Raw genomic sequence first — 17,238 nt, 5'->3', positions numbered from 1 at the left:
CAAAGTTAAATGATGATGCGTATTAGAGCACCACGAAAATTTTCTATATTAATGATCAGGCTTATATTTCTATTCAAATAAATAAGTTGGTGAATAATTCATTCACTTTTTTACTTGCTGCGTCACAATGTGCCAATGTGGTAACGAAATTAAAACTTAAAAAAAGCAAAGATTAGATTTTTCTGACATCTTACCTTATATTTCTGGAATGAAGAATTATGAAACTCTTATTATTATTTTTAATTAATATAATTGTATTACTATTTTTATAAGAGATATTTTTATATGTGTAATGTCAGGGGCTACATTTAGGCAACTGAATGATTTATCAAGTGTTTTCAATTAATTCACTCAGTATGCGTCCCAAGTTCTTCTTCAAGCTAGTGACAGCGAGTTACAGTTAAATTAATGCATTTGAATGCGAAAAGGTGTTTGGGGAGTGAGTCAATTTTCCATGGTCCTGATTAGCTTGAGCATCAGCTCAAGCTAACTTGCCACTCACCTATGCTCACTGTACATCATCATTGTACTCACTGTACATGACTGTACATACATGCACCTGCTTTCTGGCAATGAAGACTTCCTTGCTGACCTACTAAGATTATCCAGGTTCTTAAATAGGTAAGTCAAGGGTACACTCTCGCCATGCATCTTAGTTCAAAATTTTAATTATTATATTTTTGTATAAATTAGCCCTCTAAATTGAGTCTTACAGTTTTTCATTAGATAGATTAATGTATATTCATGTGTTTCAAGGGTTTATTTGTAAGATAGATTTTATGTTTCCTTGTCCCTTCATCTTTGCAGAGCAGCCAACGTGGAGCATGTTCTGGTACAGTTTGGGACAGTTCGGAACCACTGTATAGTGCCTGTTCAGTCCCGCTCCACTTTTGGGCTCTGGTAGTATCACCGAATGCTTGTTTTCCTTGAGCCGGTTCACGAACATTTTCAGACCCTAGCCTGAAGACCTCCATAGCAGCAAAGCCCTGACTGAAGACATTGGTTATTCATTTTGGTCTTTGATTATGTTCAGTTTGGTCTAATCATTATTCTGGCCCAGTTTAGTTAATTTTTCCATTTCTCCTTCTTTATTATGTTCTGTTACGTTCAATCCAGTTTGGGCGACTGGTTATTTTGTTCTCATGCTAGGTTTACCCCATCACTCATAGCCCTGGGCTGTCTCATTACTAACCAACTAATTTTCACCTTTCATCTTCATGTACCATGTGTGTTATTTAATATATGTTATTAAAGTGTTATTTAATATATTTTTGCTTGGTTCTTCCTCTTTTTGTTCTCCTAAATTTGTTTTGTTTTGTTGCATGTGCTGGTACCATACCCTCGCAATTGCCAAATTAATTAACTTAATTAGCCAACTCACTAGACATTTGATATATGTTAAATGCTTAATCAGGGACACAAATTGCAGCAGTGTTGCCAAAAAAAACATTAGCAGTGTTTGAGTGGAATCCATGCCGTAGCAAACATAATACAAATAAAATTACGAAATGATACGGTAGTTTAATAAGTTTGCAAGATTTGTGGTAGATTCTTGCTATGGATATTCATTAACAACGCTTTCCAAATAGGCAGAGGTAATATTAAAACACACAGATGTTCTAAAATGCGTAAAAAAACCGGTTCTCTTTGGAAATAAACAAATGACGATGAAAACGAACACCCCCCTACTCAGTAAAAATCTTCCACGAAAAGCAAATTATGCAGACACTCGCCGATGTAAAGATTTTGAAACAAACATCTTTACCTGAAACGGTCGATGTGCATGTGAGAATTAGCAAGTCAAATTAGAACTCTCTTAATAAAGTGCCAACCAATTTCTGCAACGCAAACATTAGTGTGGTTATAGCCTAGAACGAAACAAAATATGGAGAAGAAATCAGCATAATTATAGTCCCTTGAATATGGATATGAAATCGGGTTCGTTGATAAGATAAATTGTTTATAGAATTATGTTGAAATATATCTCTTCAAATATACTTCTATGAAGTGCTGTTTCCTTCTTGAGGCTGATAATTTGAGCAAAAAATTTTCACATTTGGATCAACATCACTTACATAACGTAATTGTTCAGAACTCGTCCTCGACATCCATGCATCTGTCTCAGGAGGCGATGGCGCAGCGTCAGGAGTTCTACATCGGCGAGAATGGCTGTGCAGAAGCCAAGGTAGCTACAGACTGGGCAGAGTGATATTTGGTAAGTCGGCTGTTACCCATACAGCAGTCCCCATTACTCTTCGCAAGCGAAAAGGTTGTGGAGAAGCCGACGGAGTTTCAGAGACTAAGGACTGGGCCGGGTGATGGAGGGTCGGCCGTTACTCCTGCAGGCAACAGACCTTACCTATCTTCATAATCGCTATCGAAATATCCATGGGAATGACAAAGTCAATACAGGTTTGTTTCGGTTGTGCCGCAGTGGCTTTCGGTGTTGATGTTTCAGATTAAATCGCCTTTGGAGCCCGGTACCAGATCGAATTACTTTTGAGGTTTACATCCGCAGCCATTCATACAAGTGGGTAAGCTGCGAGGCCGCAGAGTTTTGAAATCAGATTTTCTTAGACAAACTACCTATTAAGGCTGACTAGTCCGTTAAAAGCTTACTTAGAACTTATAATATTCACACTAAAAGCCCAAAACTAAATAGGAGAAAACCCATTATGAAAGCCCTAAATACTCTGCCTTCATTGATACTACATAATAGTCACATGAGGCGTGAAACCTAACGGAACTTGTCATTAACCCAAAGTATTTCATAACACAGAGAAACTGTTTTGTTCTCAAATATATAATTATTGCCCCCTGCCATGTTGGGCAGACTGGACACCTGTGAGAAATTATGGCTGCGAAGCAAACGAATTTGGCTCCACATCTGGTCTCTGATGGACTCTGACGCCACTGCACAATTAATACAAAATTAATCTTTGAAAGGTTAAATTATTAGGAATATCTCTGAAGGTTATACGAGTTCCGAATCAATATTCAGCTTCTTTCTTAAAACCAGAAACACTTATAGATTTTTAAATCTTCACGTAATTTCTTTTCACTTGATCAAATTTCTCGGCCGATCGCGAGAACACTTAATTTTACTCCATGTATATATCGTTCATTGACCTCGCTGGATGATTGCAAGGATCTCTCACCTGGATGGATCTCCATGCCGATCTGCTTGACGTTGGCCAGGAGTTCTACGTCATCGCTAAGGACGTTGTTGAAGAAATCAACCTCGAAGCCCTCGATGTCGATCTTGAGGTAGTCAATTATGCTCTGCTCTTCGTTGATCTTCTTCAGAATATCACGATATGTGTAGACCTGCACAATAATTTATCTCAATATACCAAGATAAGTAATTATATTTTCTCTTATATCAGGATCACAGATATGAAACAGCATTATTGGCCTGATTATAGGCTACCACTGTTCATGAGGAAAGCTAAGCGCCCAACACAACCAACCAATGCGTCGAGTTCATAAGAATTTGAGTTGCGGTTACGAATATGCAATATGTGAATACTGTTACTGCGATAACATGTCAGATGTAGCGTCATCTTATCTTTTATCTATGGAAAAATTACTGTCAGAGTTGATTAGTTGTTAGCTGGGCTCCAGTCGTGTAAGGTAATTGCATAATATGATTATATTTTTGTCTCGAGAATCTGTCGTAGATGATAAGAGCGATGCAGCGCGCAAAAAATTACAATTGTAAATAAATTTTGATAATAAATTGTACATATAGCCAGTATTTTTCATTCATGAGTTCACAGTAGACCTAAATTCTTGTAGCAATTAGATTAAGATGAGATTCATTTTTAGCTCAGCTATTAAGGGGAAAAATACTCTTGAATGAATGAGTTTTTAATTTTATGCGGTGATAAATGACGAGCGTGATCGAATCAGTTGTTTAAAATACTTGTTATTCAGAATGAATTATAAGCGCCACCTACAATCCTAATTTAAAATACATATATTATTTATATTATATTATAGATAATGCATTATAATTATAATTCATGCGTATACAAAGCTTGGTTACCGGTATTTCAGTCTCATGGTAGGACGCGACCCCGGTGGCGCCCCCCAGCCCCCAAGGGTGGAAGTGAATGTCGTGCCCCCTGAGGTGGGCCTGCTGCCCCATTGTTGGGTCAAACGCGTACACCTGCAACAAGCAGTTAAAATACAATACTTTCAAGCAATTATAGCTGTATTACGACTCATTTATGAGTGATAAACGCTCGGCGAGTAATTTACAAACAAAACGTAAGTTACTTGATGAAAAAAATAAGGTTAAATTTGCACCGTAGGTAAATTGCTAAATGTTTAACATCTACTAATACTATTATCAAATTGCAGCCGTATTCCTCCATGGTGTCGTCAAAGCCTTGTCCGCTGCTCTAACTTTCCCCCATAACTTTCCTAAATGATATGTCTTGCACCTGACCTTGCAGCCGTACTCCTCCATATCGTCAAAGCCATGCCCGCTGCTCCAACTCCTCCCTTAATTTAATTAAATAATTAAATATAATCTATCTAAAAGCTGACCTTGCAGCCGAATTGCTCCATGGCGTCGTCAAAGCTCCACTCGTTGCTGATGCCGAAGGAAAGTACGATGCAGGAGCCTGGAGTGGGCGCGACGTTGGCGTCCAAACAAACAGCCTTGTCGCCGTCCAAAACATTGGTTCCTCCGTATGGCTTTCCACCAAACATTTTCTGGAAGGGTGGACTTAACTTAGTTATTTTTAGACATTTTTTCTTTTTTATTCGTCGAAACGTGCGCTTTCCATGGTTTACAATCTCACGTCAAATCTCCGAACAAAATGCATGCATTTCATCAGTATGAGTATTGATTGGTGGTAAATCTGCTGATTCGATGTACAGGTTTTCAACAAACATTATTTCTCCCTCTCTAGATCTGCGAAGAAAGCATCACGAGAATTCAGAAATTTGAGCTTTTTATAATGATTATATTTTTATCACAAAAAAATTCTACTCACAATATTGCTACAACCATCAGCCTCCTCTATGTACTCGAAAAAGTTGTGCCAATTCAGAATTGGTTTTGGGGTAGTATTTTTAAGGGTAATTTTGTCACCCTCTGCGACGTGAGTCGTCGGCTCATCGCGATGGTCGGGTTTCTTTTTGCCTTCAGGCTCTGGGTGGTCAGAAATAAAAAAATATCAAGTGACATTCAGATTGAAATCATAGAATTTTGGGGGGCTATTTCGGCTCAAAATTTGCGAGCCAAACCAAGTATGCTTTATGTGCTTTTACTTCATGCCGGGTATCTTCACGGCTTTCTACACAAAGCGCTTACCACAACAGCGCCGTTCAGTCACAGGCCGGAGCGCATACAGGCCAGAGTACAACTGGCCGGAGTGCAACAGGCTACTCCTAACGTAACCTAACCAAACATAACCTGCGCCTCTGTTGCGGTAGGGCCTGTTGCGCTCCGGCCAGTTGGGCTCCGGCGCTGTGAAGCAGTGGCTGTGTTGTGCAAAGTGGATTTACTGTTAGCCGGAGTTACCCACAGCTCATTGATCTGAGGCTATGTGTGGATATTGCATGCTGATGGTTGGCGTTGGGCTCAGGGCCTGTTTACGAGTCAATTTTGTTACATACGGCTGCGCTCCCGACTCTCAGACACTGTCGGATCCCTGCCTCGCAACACGTCAACCTGTACCATTCACTACACCTGTGTTCGTCCAAAGAGAGTTTGTCATTTGTCAATGCAAGCCATTAAATAAAAAACTCAATCACTGGCTTTTGAAATTTGAATAATTATTTTTGTGGTACAATAACTGAAACATTCACTGCGCATAGCAATTAAGGCAAGTAAATCATCAGGGTTATTAATCTTCGTCCAAATGTTGTCCGAACGTATGCATCAAGTTCTGGCTCATGCCTCAACTGATAGTTTGAATCGCAACTACACTAGCTCCACTCTAAAGTTTTGTGACATTAATAGTCTTGCGTTAGTTTTCAGTCTCTCGTCTAATCAAAATCGACTAGCGTATGCTGGACGAAGAATTTACCACTGCACGGAATTTTTCATTTACTAACTGATAATTATGAATAATGAAATAACAAAACCGTAAAAAGCGCATTAGCAAAGTGTTGTGAATTACCGCAGATAATTTTTGACAAAACTTTTGCATTTTTATATAAACGATCTGCCAGAAGCAGTGTCCAGCGTGTGCTCCATGTATGCCGACACAAAAGTTTATAATACAGTGAAGGATTAATACCTTCGTCGGTGCTGCGCCGTATCTTAACCAAGTAAGTAACTATGTTAAAACTCAGGAATGCGAAATCAGAAAACTTTCAGACCGGTCGGACACTTCAGCGGACTCGGCTGCGAACTGGCCTGCGGACTCGAATCAAAACCTAACTTGACGTTCAGCTCAACCAACCATAAATCCATCAATAATGAGCGGATTTTATTCAAATTTGAAATATAAGTAGATAATATCAGTAATTTGTGAACGGAATTTTTTTTCAGATTTTTACATCAATAACTTTTTTAGTAATATGGGAAACCTAACTTCATTTTTAACTCAACCAGCCACAAATCCATCAATAATAAACGGATTTTATTCAAGTTTGAAATATAGATAGATAATATCTATATTAATTTGTGGACAGAATTATTTCAGATTTTTACATCAATTACTTTTTCTGATTCCACAAAATACAGAAACTTGACCTGACTAGGACTTAACCTGCGAGGTGAAGGTGAAGTTAGGTTTTCCGTATTAATAAAAAAGTAATTATTGTAAAAATTTGAAAAAAATCCGTCCACAAATTACTGATATTATCTACTTATATTTCAAATTTGAATGAAATCCGTTCATTATTGATGGATTTATGGCTGGTTGAGTTGAAAATGAAGTTAGGTTTTCCGTATTAATAAAAAAGTTATTGATGTAAAAATGTGAAAAAATTCCGTCCACAAATTACTGATATTATCTACTTATATTTTAAAATTGAATAAAATCCGTTCATTATTGATGGATTTATGGCTTGTTGAGTTGAAAATGAAGTTAGGTTTTCCGTATTAATGAAAAAGTTATTGATATAAAAATCTGAAAAAACCCCCTTCCACAAATTACTGATATTATCTACCTATATTTCAAATTTGAATAAAATCTGTTCATTATTGATGGATTTATGGCTGGTTGAGTTGAAAATGAAGTTAAGTTTTCCATATTACTGAAAAAGTTATTGATGTAAAAAATCAGAAAAAATTCCGTCCACTAATTACCGATATTACCTACTTATATTTCAAATTTGAATAAAATCCGTTCATTAATGATGTATTTATGGCTGGTTGAGTTGAAGGTGAAGTTAGGTTTTGTAATCGAGTCCGGAGGGCAGTTCGCAGGCGAGTCCGCTGAAGTGTCGATTCGGTAACTTTCAGGACAAAGCTGAAAGACTCGAATTCATCTTGAGTTAAAAAAAGTATTTAGTAATTCTATGTTCTGAACACAACTCATTCAGAACAATAGCGTTCACAGTATAGCAGCACGCGTGCATTGTTTGTATTAAACTATTATTAACAAAACAATGCATTCAATGGCTTAGGTCTTCAGGAGTGTGATCGTACGACAAACCTATTAAAGGCTCCCAGTAGAAATACGTGCAATAAAGCATGTTCACCTAGGTTGCCTATTGGCTATTAAAAAGAAACAAATACAATCTCTCAAATGAATATCATAGGAATTGAAAAAGTTGAAGTAAAGAAGTTTAAATTGGGGGTTTCCTTCGGCCCATACCCTTAAATAATGTATAATTTCTAGGCTTAATTCATTTTAAAACGAATTTTGTCCCATCTTTGGATTCTTTCATGTTGTTACAAATATTCGCAAATAAAAAAATTAGGACTATAGTTATAACCGATAAATCCATACTTAGATAATCGATGAAGTAATATTACAAGACAACTATGAAAAAATATAACTCAGTACTCACTGCAGTGAGTGACAGAGAGCGCATTTTCTCGTCGACGAAAACGTGAAGTCACGGACGGACATGACGAGCGAGTAACGGACGGACATGGCGAGCACAATAGCGCTTTTTTCCATAAATGAGAAAATGCTCTAAAAACACAAAATTAAGATGCTCAAGCATGATTACCACAAAATAAACGGATCAATACCAAATACCTTTGGGTTGGTTCACTTAACACAGCGACAAAGAACCAGGCGTGCTTAAAACAGAGCAGCAAAGATCAAAACCATTGTTGAATTAATACATTATTAATTATTAATAATGTATTACATTATAACATTACATTATTAATTTAACCATGGATCAAAACGATGCAAAATCTCGGTAAGTGAAGAGTAGTCTATTTGAATAATTTCTTACAATTTTTTAGTAACAATGTTCCAGTAACTGAAAGAATTGGTTGTTTTTGCCGATTGGAGTTTATTCGCTGAGATAGTTTCGGATGCCTTTTTAAACATTTGAACACGCTCAAATTAATGTTAATATTTTATCGTTAACCCCTTTTTCCTTTTGAACTTTTGTAAATTCAGTCCAAAAGACAACGATTTTTTACCGTAATGTTTGAGTGAGTTGCTTTTCCAGCAAAGAAAATCTAATTAAATAAGTTTATTAAACTTAAGGAACCGTTAACTCTAATCTCGTTTCAAGAAATATTTTTTCTAGGTAGCAGATTTGTGGCTCCCGCTCCTGTTGGATTACCACAAGGCAGGGCACTCTCGCATGACACTGTCAGAGGGAACGGAGCCCTCTTATCAGAGACGTCCTGCCAGCTGCACTACACTTTCCACCTGCGCCCCGAGCTCCACTCGAGCTGGTCAATATTCACCAGGCCAGCAATCTTTCAAATCTGGTGTCGCTGATGAACCATTAGTTTCTTATGCACAACAGCTGCGAACCATTAGTTTCTTTGGCACAACAGCTGCGAACCATTAGTTTCTTAGGCACAATAGCTGACACATTTATTCGATAGGGAAGACTAGTGTATCATCGGTACTATGAACCAACCACCAAGTATCACCTCACTATTTACAGAGAAATATTTTTTCTGTGTCAACACAGAATAGAGACCCGAAATGATTATAGAGATGTTTTTAACAGAGTTTTAAGGTGGTATTTTATTCTGGACAAATTTCACTATTTTTTTAAATTGCGTTGGCCAGCTAAAATTTATGATCGCGGTACTTCTTTATTGCATTTTAGAAAGTGTGATAAAAGGGAAAATGGGATTTTTGCATCGGGATTGGTCAAGAGGATATTGAAGGTCAAGTTTAATAAAGCCAATAAACGACTTGGACTGATCAGACGCTATTTCGAGTTCCTACAGTATATGCAGAGGCGATGAAGCAGTTGTTTGTTGGTGTCGTGCGCCCGAACCTAGAACTTGGAAACGTTGTGTGGTCATCAAAATTTGAATGTAATACATTCAAATTTTCATTAAATGTAATAGAGTGTTCAAAGACACGTAACAAGGATAATTCCGGGCTTGATAGGCAAATCCTATTTGGAAAGATTAAAGATTTTGAAGCTTACAAGCCTCAGTTATCGACGTCTGCGTGGGGACCTCATTGAAGCATACAAGTATACTCATAACATAGCATAACATAGTGATGTCGGCGCTGAAGAGTAGGCCTGATGTGGCCTGTCGCCGAATCTTGAACTTTTCGTGACTTGTTCATAGAAGATCTAAATCTTGTCATTTGACCGGATCTTTTCAGGACTGACGATAGTTTGAAATAGCTACTAGATTTCCACCGGGTTCGATATAGTGCTAGGCATTTCGAGTCTGAACATATGTTTTTCCATATCTTTATCTAGTCTGTTCTTGAACACGTTCATACTTGGAGCGCCAACGATGTAATCGGGGAGGCTGTTTCACATGTTGGTGATTCGAAGCGAGAAGAAATGTTGTCGCGGGGAGAAGTTGCAGCGTAGTTTTTTAAGTTTATAGCCGTGGCCCCTGGTGTTGGTTCTAGTTTAAAATTCTAGTAATCCTTCGGTGAGTATGGACCTTGTATAAACCATGAGTATACTTGTATACTTCAATGAGGTCCCCACGCAGACGTCGATAACTGAGGCTTGGAAGTTTCATAATCTTTAATCTTTCTTCATAGGACTTGCCCTTCAAGCCTGAAATTATCCTTGTTTCACGTCTTTGAACATTCTCTATTAAATTTTTGTCCTTTTCGAATCTCGGTGACCACACAACGTTTCCAAACTCTAGATTTGGGCGCACGATGGCAACAAACAACTGCTTCATCGTTTCTGCATCTAGGAACTCGTATGAGCGTCTGATTAGTCCAAGAAGTTTGTTGGATGTGTTAGCTTGCGTTTCAACATGCTTAGAAAATTTCAGCAGAAGTACTTAACACTTGTCAGCATTAAACCGCAGCTGCCACGTATCAGCCCAGTTAATTAAATTGACAAGATCATCTTGCAATTACGCTTTATTTGACGCATCCTTCACTGAATTATAAATTTTTGTGTCGTCGGCATACATGGAGCACATGCTAGAGACTACTTCTGGCAGATCCTTTATAAAAGCAACGAACAAAATAGGCCCAAGAGCGCTTAAGGTGCCTGTACACAGGGATAGTACTAGCCGCTAGTTCAGCCGCTTCAGAAGGGAAGGGATACTTCAGCCGCTTCAGAGGCATGCGCCCGCAAGTGCCCGAGGCGCGGCCGAGAGAGACAACGATGTGTTGATATCTTGGCTGGAGAGTGGAGAAGTGGCTAGTAGCGCTGATGCAGCCATGGTGAGAGCATCTGTGCCGCTCCTGTGAAGTATCTTGGGTCACGTGAATCATGGATTGTTTGAACGATAATGTTTCTAAGAGGAATCCAACAAAGTGGATTCCAGACGATATTCAATTATTCTTTGAAATATTCCAAAAATATGAATTAAAGTATAATGTTTTCCATGATGGTTACTACAACAAAATGAAGAGAGAAATAGATAGCGGCACCTTATACTCTCCTCGTGTGTACAGGCTTACTAGCTGGATAGTCACCAAGCGACCGACACTAGCCAGATTTACTAGCCGTCTGCACTATCCCCGTGTACAAGCACCTTTACTTGTGGCACGCCACTGCGCACTGATGCCCAGTCTGGCACGGTTCCGTTAATACTGAAAAGTTGTCGTCTACCTACTAGAAAATCTTTGATCCATTGGAGTACGTTTCCCTCAATTCCCAAAGACTTCACTTTACGCAACAGCCGCTCGTGCGGAACACTGTCAAATGCTTTGGCAAAATCGAGATACAATGCAGGCTCCCTTTCGTCCAGCAGGCTAGTCCAATCGTTCAACGTAAATAATAAGTTAGTGGTGCAGGATCTACCGGCAATAATACCATGTTTGCAATCTGATAGGAGATGGTGAGCAGTCAAGTGATCGATAATCCTATCCCTCACAACAGATTTCATTAGCTTATAAACAACACTTCTCAGACTGACAGGGCGATAGTTGCCGGGGGAGCTCAGCCGTGCACCACCAATTTTGTGCACTAGTAAGCCCTGAATCGAACGCCCTGGATCTCTCCGGACCTACACCAATCAGCCGTGCACCACTCGGCTTTGTCCTCTTCCGGCCTTGACCACCACCTACCGTGCACCACCAGGCCGCGGATCGAATATGACTTTCAGGCATCGTTAAATTACGTAATTTTACGTTCACCGCATCTGAGGTTAGGTTTCAGATAACATAGTTATGTTCCAAAATTTATCGTCCTGCGACAAGTGGCCGTTCGACCGAGGGCTGGTTCGACCCTTGGCCTAGATACGGACGGTTTGAAGTGTTGTAGGCTACGTTCCGGAAGGCAGGAATCATGATGGTCCATTATATCCAGGGCAGTGGTGGTCTTCGGCAGGCGACCCAGTTGCCGGGGCTGCTTTTGTCACCTTTTTTAACAATGGTGTTACTTGAGCTTCTTTCCAGTCGAACGGCAAAGTCCTTTCGCTCAGGGTTTTTTGAAAGAATACTGTCAATGGGCCTTTTAGAGTAAGTTTTTCCTTGCCTTTTAGAGTAAGTTCGCACCACACTGATTCTCTAGCTGATTGATGCTCTGCAGATAACTTAACTTGCTGGGCCCCATAAGAGGCTGAGGTTCTAACCCACAGAGCTACATCTCTACTTCCATTGCTCTTCATTTACGAGGGGCATCCGGAAAGTGGTACCCGTTTGGGAATTGAACAAAAGGAAGTAAATATTAACAAACGTAAACATGTTTATTGAAAAGAACATGTATTACACTACTTCTCTACATAATCTCTGGACAAATTTAAGCATTTGATGTATCGTGTCACGAGTTTTTGTATACCAGTGTCATATGCCTGCGCCACTAGTGTATTGAGATACGCAGTCACGTGTTCTNACTAGACGAAGCTATGCAGGAGCATATGTTCAGTCTTAAAATGCCTAGCAAATTACGGACCAGGCAATAAGCCCAGCAGCTATCTCAATCAATCGTCAGCTATGGAAAGATCGGGTTTCAAAGGCCGGATCCCTTGTGAATCAAGTCACGAAAAGTTCAAGAATCGGCAACAGGCAATGGGCCTATTTCTTAAGCGCCGACACTTCTATTCTATTCTATGACACTGGTATACAAAAACTCGTGACACGATATATCAAATGCTTAGATTTGTCCTGAGATTATGTAGAGAAGTAATGTAATGCATATTCTTATCATTAAACTTGTTTAAATTTGTTAGCATTTACTTCATTTTGTTCAATTCTCAAACGGGTACTACTTTCCGGATGCCCCTCGTAAGTTATGAAAACAATTGAAAACTGGCAACTGAAATTTAACAGGTACAATCCCCCCCGTGATTTTTAGGGAGTGTTTCTGTAATACAAATAATGTCTATACACTCGTTTGCGATCACACTTAACAGTTCACTCTTTTTGTTCAAAACGGAATCCGAGTTCGTGTAAAAACATTTAAAAACTTTTTGTGCACTCTCACTTTGATTTATGCGGGTTGCTTCTTACATTACTCATAGGTCTGGAACTGTGGACATGACTTCTACTGTTTACTTGTCTTCCAGCTCCGCTAACTGATCGTGTGCCACCGGTGTTGTCTTGACACTGCAAGAGTGGTTGACCTGATTTTCCGTGCTGTTCCGCCTGATTCTCTCCTGCCATTTCTTGCGAAAATCCTCTCTCTCTAAAGGGGTGAAAAACTTCTTTATAAAAAAGGAGTTGTACTCAGGAGATTCTCCAAGCTTTCTTGCTGCCTTAAGCACGCTTCCAACCTGTGCAGGATCCTTTACAGTCACCGACAAAGGTCTGCAGGTGTTGGCAGCAGCATCCTTCGAGCGTAGCCTCTTGTACGATTTAATATCAACCTGTGTGCTGATTGCCTTGCTACAGCATTCTTCAATAAATTTCGTATCAGCCATCACTCGGTCTTTCGTATCAGATGCGGAACTCTCGGGAACTCCAAACCAAACCAAGTTGGACTTCCTACGTTCTCTGTCCAGTAACTCGCGGGAGCTTGCGCTAGCAATTTCGGATAAATCAACTGTCTGAGTCTTTACCTCAAAAATTTCCGTATTTTTCAGCTGAGCATTCACTTCAGTCAGCTCATTGCAAAGCGAGCTCAAATTTTCACTCAGCGAGAGCACCATCTCACTCAAGGCGTTTACTACATCATTCAGCGATTCCGTCTCATTGCCTTGCTCTTCCACTGGCTTTTCGCTTTTCGAATACCAATAGTAGGTTCAATATTAGGAAAATAAATGTCTATAAAAAATATCCAATAAATAAATATAAACAGCGAACAAAAAAAAAATATCCAATAGTAGGAAAACACTATGGGACGCCTGTCGGAGACCACCACTGCCGTGCCATGCTTCGAATGGACTATCATGATCCCTTCCCTGAAGAATGTAGCCTAAAACACTTATTGACTGTAATATTATCAGCCGCACGCCACTAGACAGATTATATTCATTGAATTAGACCAATCAGCCTACAGGAAAACAGCCTGACGTCGTATGGCCCAGCATCGGAGGCTACGGTGGAAGACGGACGTGCGTGGGTCGCTCTTGAAATTGTCAGGTTGCTTTCAGTAATTTCGAGTCCCAAATGGAGTAAACCCGCTTGAAGTGGACTATTTATCTACCTAAGAAGCCAATATCCATAAATCTGAACGGAATCGAGTATTTTAACTGAATTGTAAGCTTTTTGAAGACTTGTTTGTGAGGTGAGCGACCGACAACAATCAAGATGGCGGCAAATCCATAGTGTTCGTCCGAATGCTGAATTACCGATGCAGATAAGTTGCTGTATCGTATAAGTCGACTAACTAATCAAAACTCAAGATCTTAACGGTGAGTGACACCCTTCCTAGCTTTCTATCGCCAAATTGAATGAAAATATGACAACTAGGAGGAGAACGGCCTCTGCCCAACTCGGGCAGAAGGCGAAAGATTGCGGAATTTGTACGAAAATCGTAACTGCGAGAGATAAGGCGCTGAAATGCGAAATCTGTGGGCAATGGTACCACACCTCGTGCGAAAAAATTGAAGATGATGAATACGAATTCATCCTGAAGGATAGTAAAAAGGATTGCCCCCGTCTACATTGGTACTGCACCAAGCAATGCAACCAAGTAGCCAGCAAATTTCTCAATAGAATGTCTCATTTATGAGTGATAAACGCTCGGCGAGTAATTTACAAACAAAACGTAAGTTACTTGATGAAAAAAATAAGGTTAAATTTGCACCGTAGGTAAATTGCTAAATGTTTAACATCTACTAATACTATTATCAAATTGCAGCCGTATTCCTCCATGGTGTCGTCAAAGCCTTGTCCGCTGCTCTAACTTTCCCCCATAACTTTCCTAAATGATATGTCTTGCACCTGACCTTGCAGCCGTACTCCTCCATATCGTCAAAGCCATGCCCGCTGCTCCAACTCCTCCCTTAATTTAATTAAATAATTAAATATAATCTATCTAAAAGCTGACCTTGCAGCCGAATTGCTCCATGGCGTCGTCAAAGCTCCACTCGTTGCTGATGCCGAAGGAAAGTACGATGCAGGAGCCTGGAGTGGGCGCGACGTTGGCGTCCAAACAAACAGCCTTGTCGCCGTCCAAAACATTGGTTCCTCCGTATGGCTTTCCACCAAACATTTTCTGGAAGGGTGGACTTAACTTAGTTATTTTTAGACATTTTTTCTTTTTTATTCGTCGAAACGTGCGCTTTCCATGGTTTACAATCTCACGTCAAATCTCCGAACAAAATGCATGCATTTCATCAGTATGAGTATTGATTGGTGGTAAATCTGCTGATTCGATGTACAGGCTTTCAACAAACATAATTTCTCCCACTCTAGATCTGTGAAGAAAGCATCACGAGAAAGCAGAAATTTGCGCTTTTTATATTGATGATTATATTTGGAGCACAAAAAAATTCTACTCACAATATTGCTACAACCATCAGCCTCCTCTATGTACTCGAAAAAGTTGTGCCAATCCAGAATTGGTTTTGGGGTAATATTTTTAAGGGTAATTTTGTCACCCTCTGCGACGTGAGTCGTCGGCTCATCGCGATGGTCGGGTTTCTTTTTGCCTTCAGGCTCTGGGTGGTCAGAAATAAAAAAATATCAAGTGACATTCAGATTGAAATCATAGAATTTTGGGGGGCTATTTCGGCTCAAAATTTGCGAGCCAAACCAAGTATGCTTTATGTGCTTTTACTTCACTTTAACTGGCAAGCGCCATCGGAGTTACTTAAGTCTGAATTTTATGTTTGCAGGGTCATTGTAGAACACAATATAAAAATGTATAATCATAAAGGAAAAACTAACCTAAAATTGGTTGTGACTGCACAGAGTTCTGCCCAGATCTGAAAATTTAAGCAATCCATTGTTAGCAGAGTGTCGGTTTAATTTTTATTACTGAAGAAAAAACTATGTATACTATTACTATATTAGCGATTTACTTTTTGATGCTTGGCAAGTATTCACAATCGTGCTCTCAGAACCAAATGCCTTATTATATATTGTCAACGAGATAACGCATTTAATTACTTCACACTTTTGTGTAGGAATGTGTTTTCAATTGAGTATTGAGATTTTAAAAGCTTCCAATTCCATTAACGAATCGATGAGTTAAAATTTTAATTTGACTTGAAATGACTGATAAAAATGTCATGTAAAAATGTACGACTTGATAAAAATGTCAAGAGAACCTAAAATTTTATTTAAACTTTCAAAATTTTATCTAGATGGAGAAGGCCCTATTAATTTTATGCATTTTACAAAATAAGTTTAAAATTATATATGCTACATCTATTTTAATTAATCAAATTGCTGAGTTATGAGAATGTATACTTACTTGTCGATTGACACGAGCGCGATGGTGACCAGGATAACCGCGGAGACAACAAGCAGAGTTCGCTTGGTGCCACCGCGCATGAGGCGTGCGGTAGTGAATGATGTCATTCTCGTGACGACTTCAAATTATTGTTGTCCATACAATTTACATGTTACTGACATAAATATGTATGCACACAGTTTTTGACTCGTGCTGTGATAAGGAAGAGAGACCGAATCGACGCTTCTCCGGACCCGCCTAGCTGCGAACTCACATGCAAAACTTAACTTTTCGCTCAATCGAACAACTCATAAGTCCTTCAATACTGAACGGATCTACTTGAAATTTGGAATATAAGTATATATTACCAATGCCTGCGATAGGAAAAATGGCAGATTTTTACATTATTTCATTTTCAATTAAAACGAATGAACGAAATTTTTAGGCAACCAAACAACTCATAAATCCTTCAAAACTGAACGGATCTGCTTTAAATTTTGAATGTAAGTATATATTATCAATGCCTGCTATAGGAAAAATCACAGATTTTTACAATATTTCGTTTTCAATTAAAATTAATGAACGGAGTTTTTAGGCTATCCACCCCTCAGAGGGTGGATAGCTAGAGGTCAGCATAGCCGAAGTCCACAGTGCGATTCATATACCTTCCCGAGCGTAACGCAGCCGGGTATCTTCACGGCTTTCTACACAAAGCGCTTACCACAACAGCGCCGTTCAGTCACAGGCCGGAGCGCATACAGGCCGGAGTACAACTGGCCGGAGCGCAACAGGCTACTCCTAACGTAACCTAACCAAACCTAACCTGCGCCTCTGTTACGGTAGGGCCTGTTGCGCTCCGGCCAGTTGGGCTCCGGCGCTGTGAAGCAGTGGCTGTGTTGTGCA

At 39.5% G+C, this 17,238-nt stretch overlaps 1 protein-coding gene across 1 annotated transcript; it reads right to left on the bottom strand.

Annotated features, from left to right (window-relative positions):
• Positions 1–1,550: 1,550 nt before the first annotated feature.
• LOC108680527 lies at positions 1,551–16,685 on the bottom strand. The gene is made up of 10 exons (XM_018169352.2): positions 16,357–16,685; positions 15,828–15,865; positions 15,441–15,598; positions 14,986–15,153; positions 5,632–5,686; positions 5,007–5,164; positions 4,555–4,722; positions 4,049–4,171; positions 3,159–3,327; positions 1,551–2,913 (listed from the first exon to the last, which is right to left on the bottom strand). Exons 1-10 carry the CDS (start codon positions 16,461–16,463, stop codon positions 2,738–2,740), a joined length of 1,320 nt encoding a protein of 439 aa, XP_018024841.1. The 5' UTR covers positions 16,464–16,685; the 3' UTR covers positions 1,551–2,737.
• Between the last annotated feature and the right edge of the window lie 553 nt (positions 16,686–17,238).

The sequence above is a fragment of the Hyalella azteca genome, unplaced genomic scaffold (assembly GCF_000764305.2).
Source record: "Hyalella azteca isolate HAZT.00-mixed unplaced genomic scaffold, Hazt_2.0.2 contig1004, whole genome shotgun sequence".
In the NCBI taxonomy this organism is placed as follows: Eukaryota; Metazoa; Arthropoda; class Malacostraca; order Amphipoda; family Hyalellidae; genus Hyalella; species Hyalella azteca.
This window is presented reverse-complemented; position numbering and strand designations above follow the sequence as displayed.

What these genes read in the sequence shown, in the direction of transcription:
- LOC108680527 (XM_018169352.2), bottom strand. Translation starts at nt 16,463, where the DNA reads ATGACATCATTCACTACCGCACGCCTCATGCGCGGTGGCACCAAGCGA. An exon ending in TGGAGCAATTCGGCTGCAAG is followed by an intron (nt 4,172 to 4,554) that starts GTCAGCTTTTAG and finishes TGCTTGTTGCAG; the next exon opens with GTGTACGCGTTTGACCCAAC. An exon ending in CGGCATGGAGATCCATCCAG is followed by an intron (nt 2,914 to 3,158) that starts GTGAGAGATCCT and finishes TTAATTGTGCAG; the next exon opens with TGGCGTCAGAGTCCATCAGA.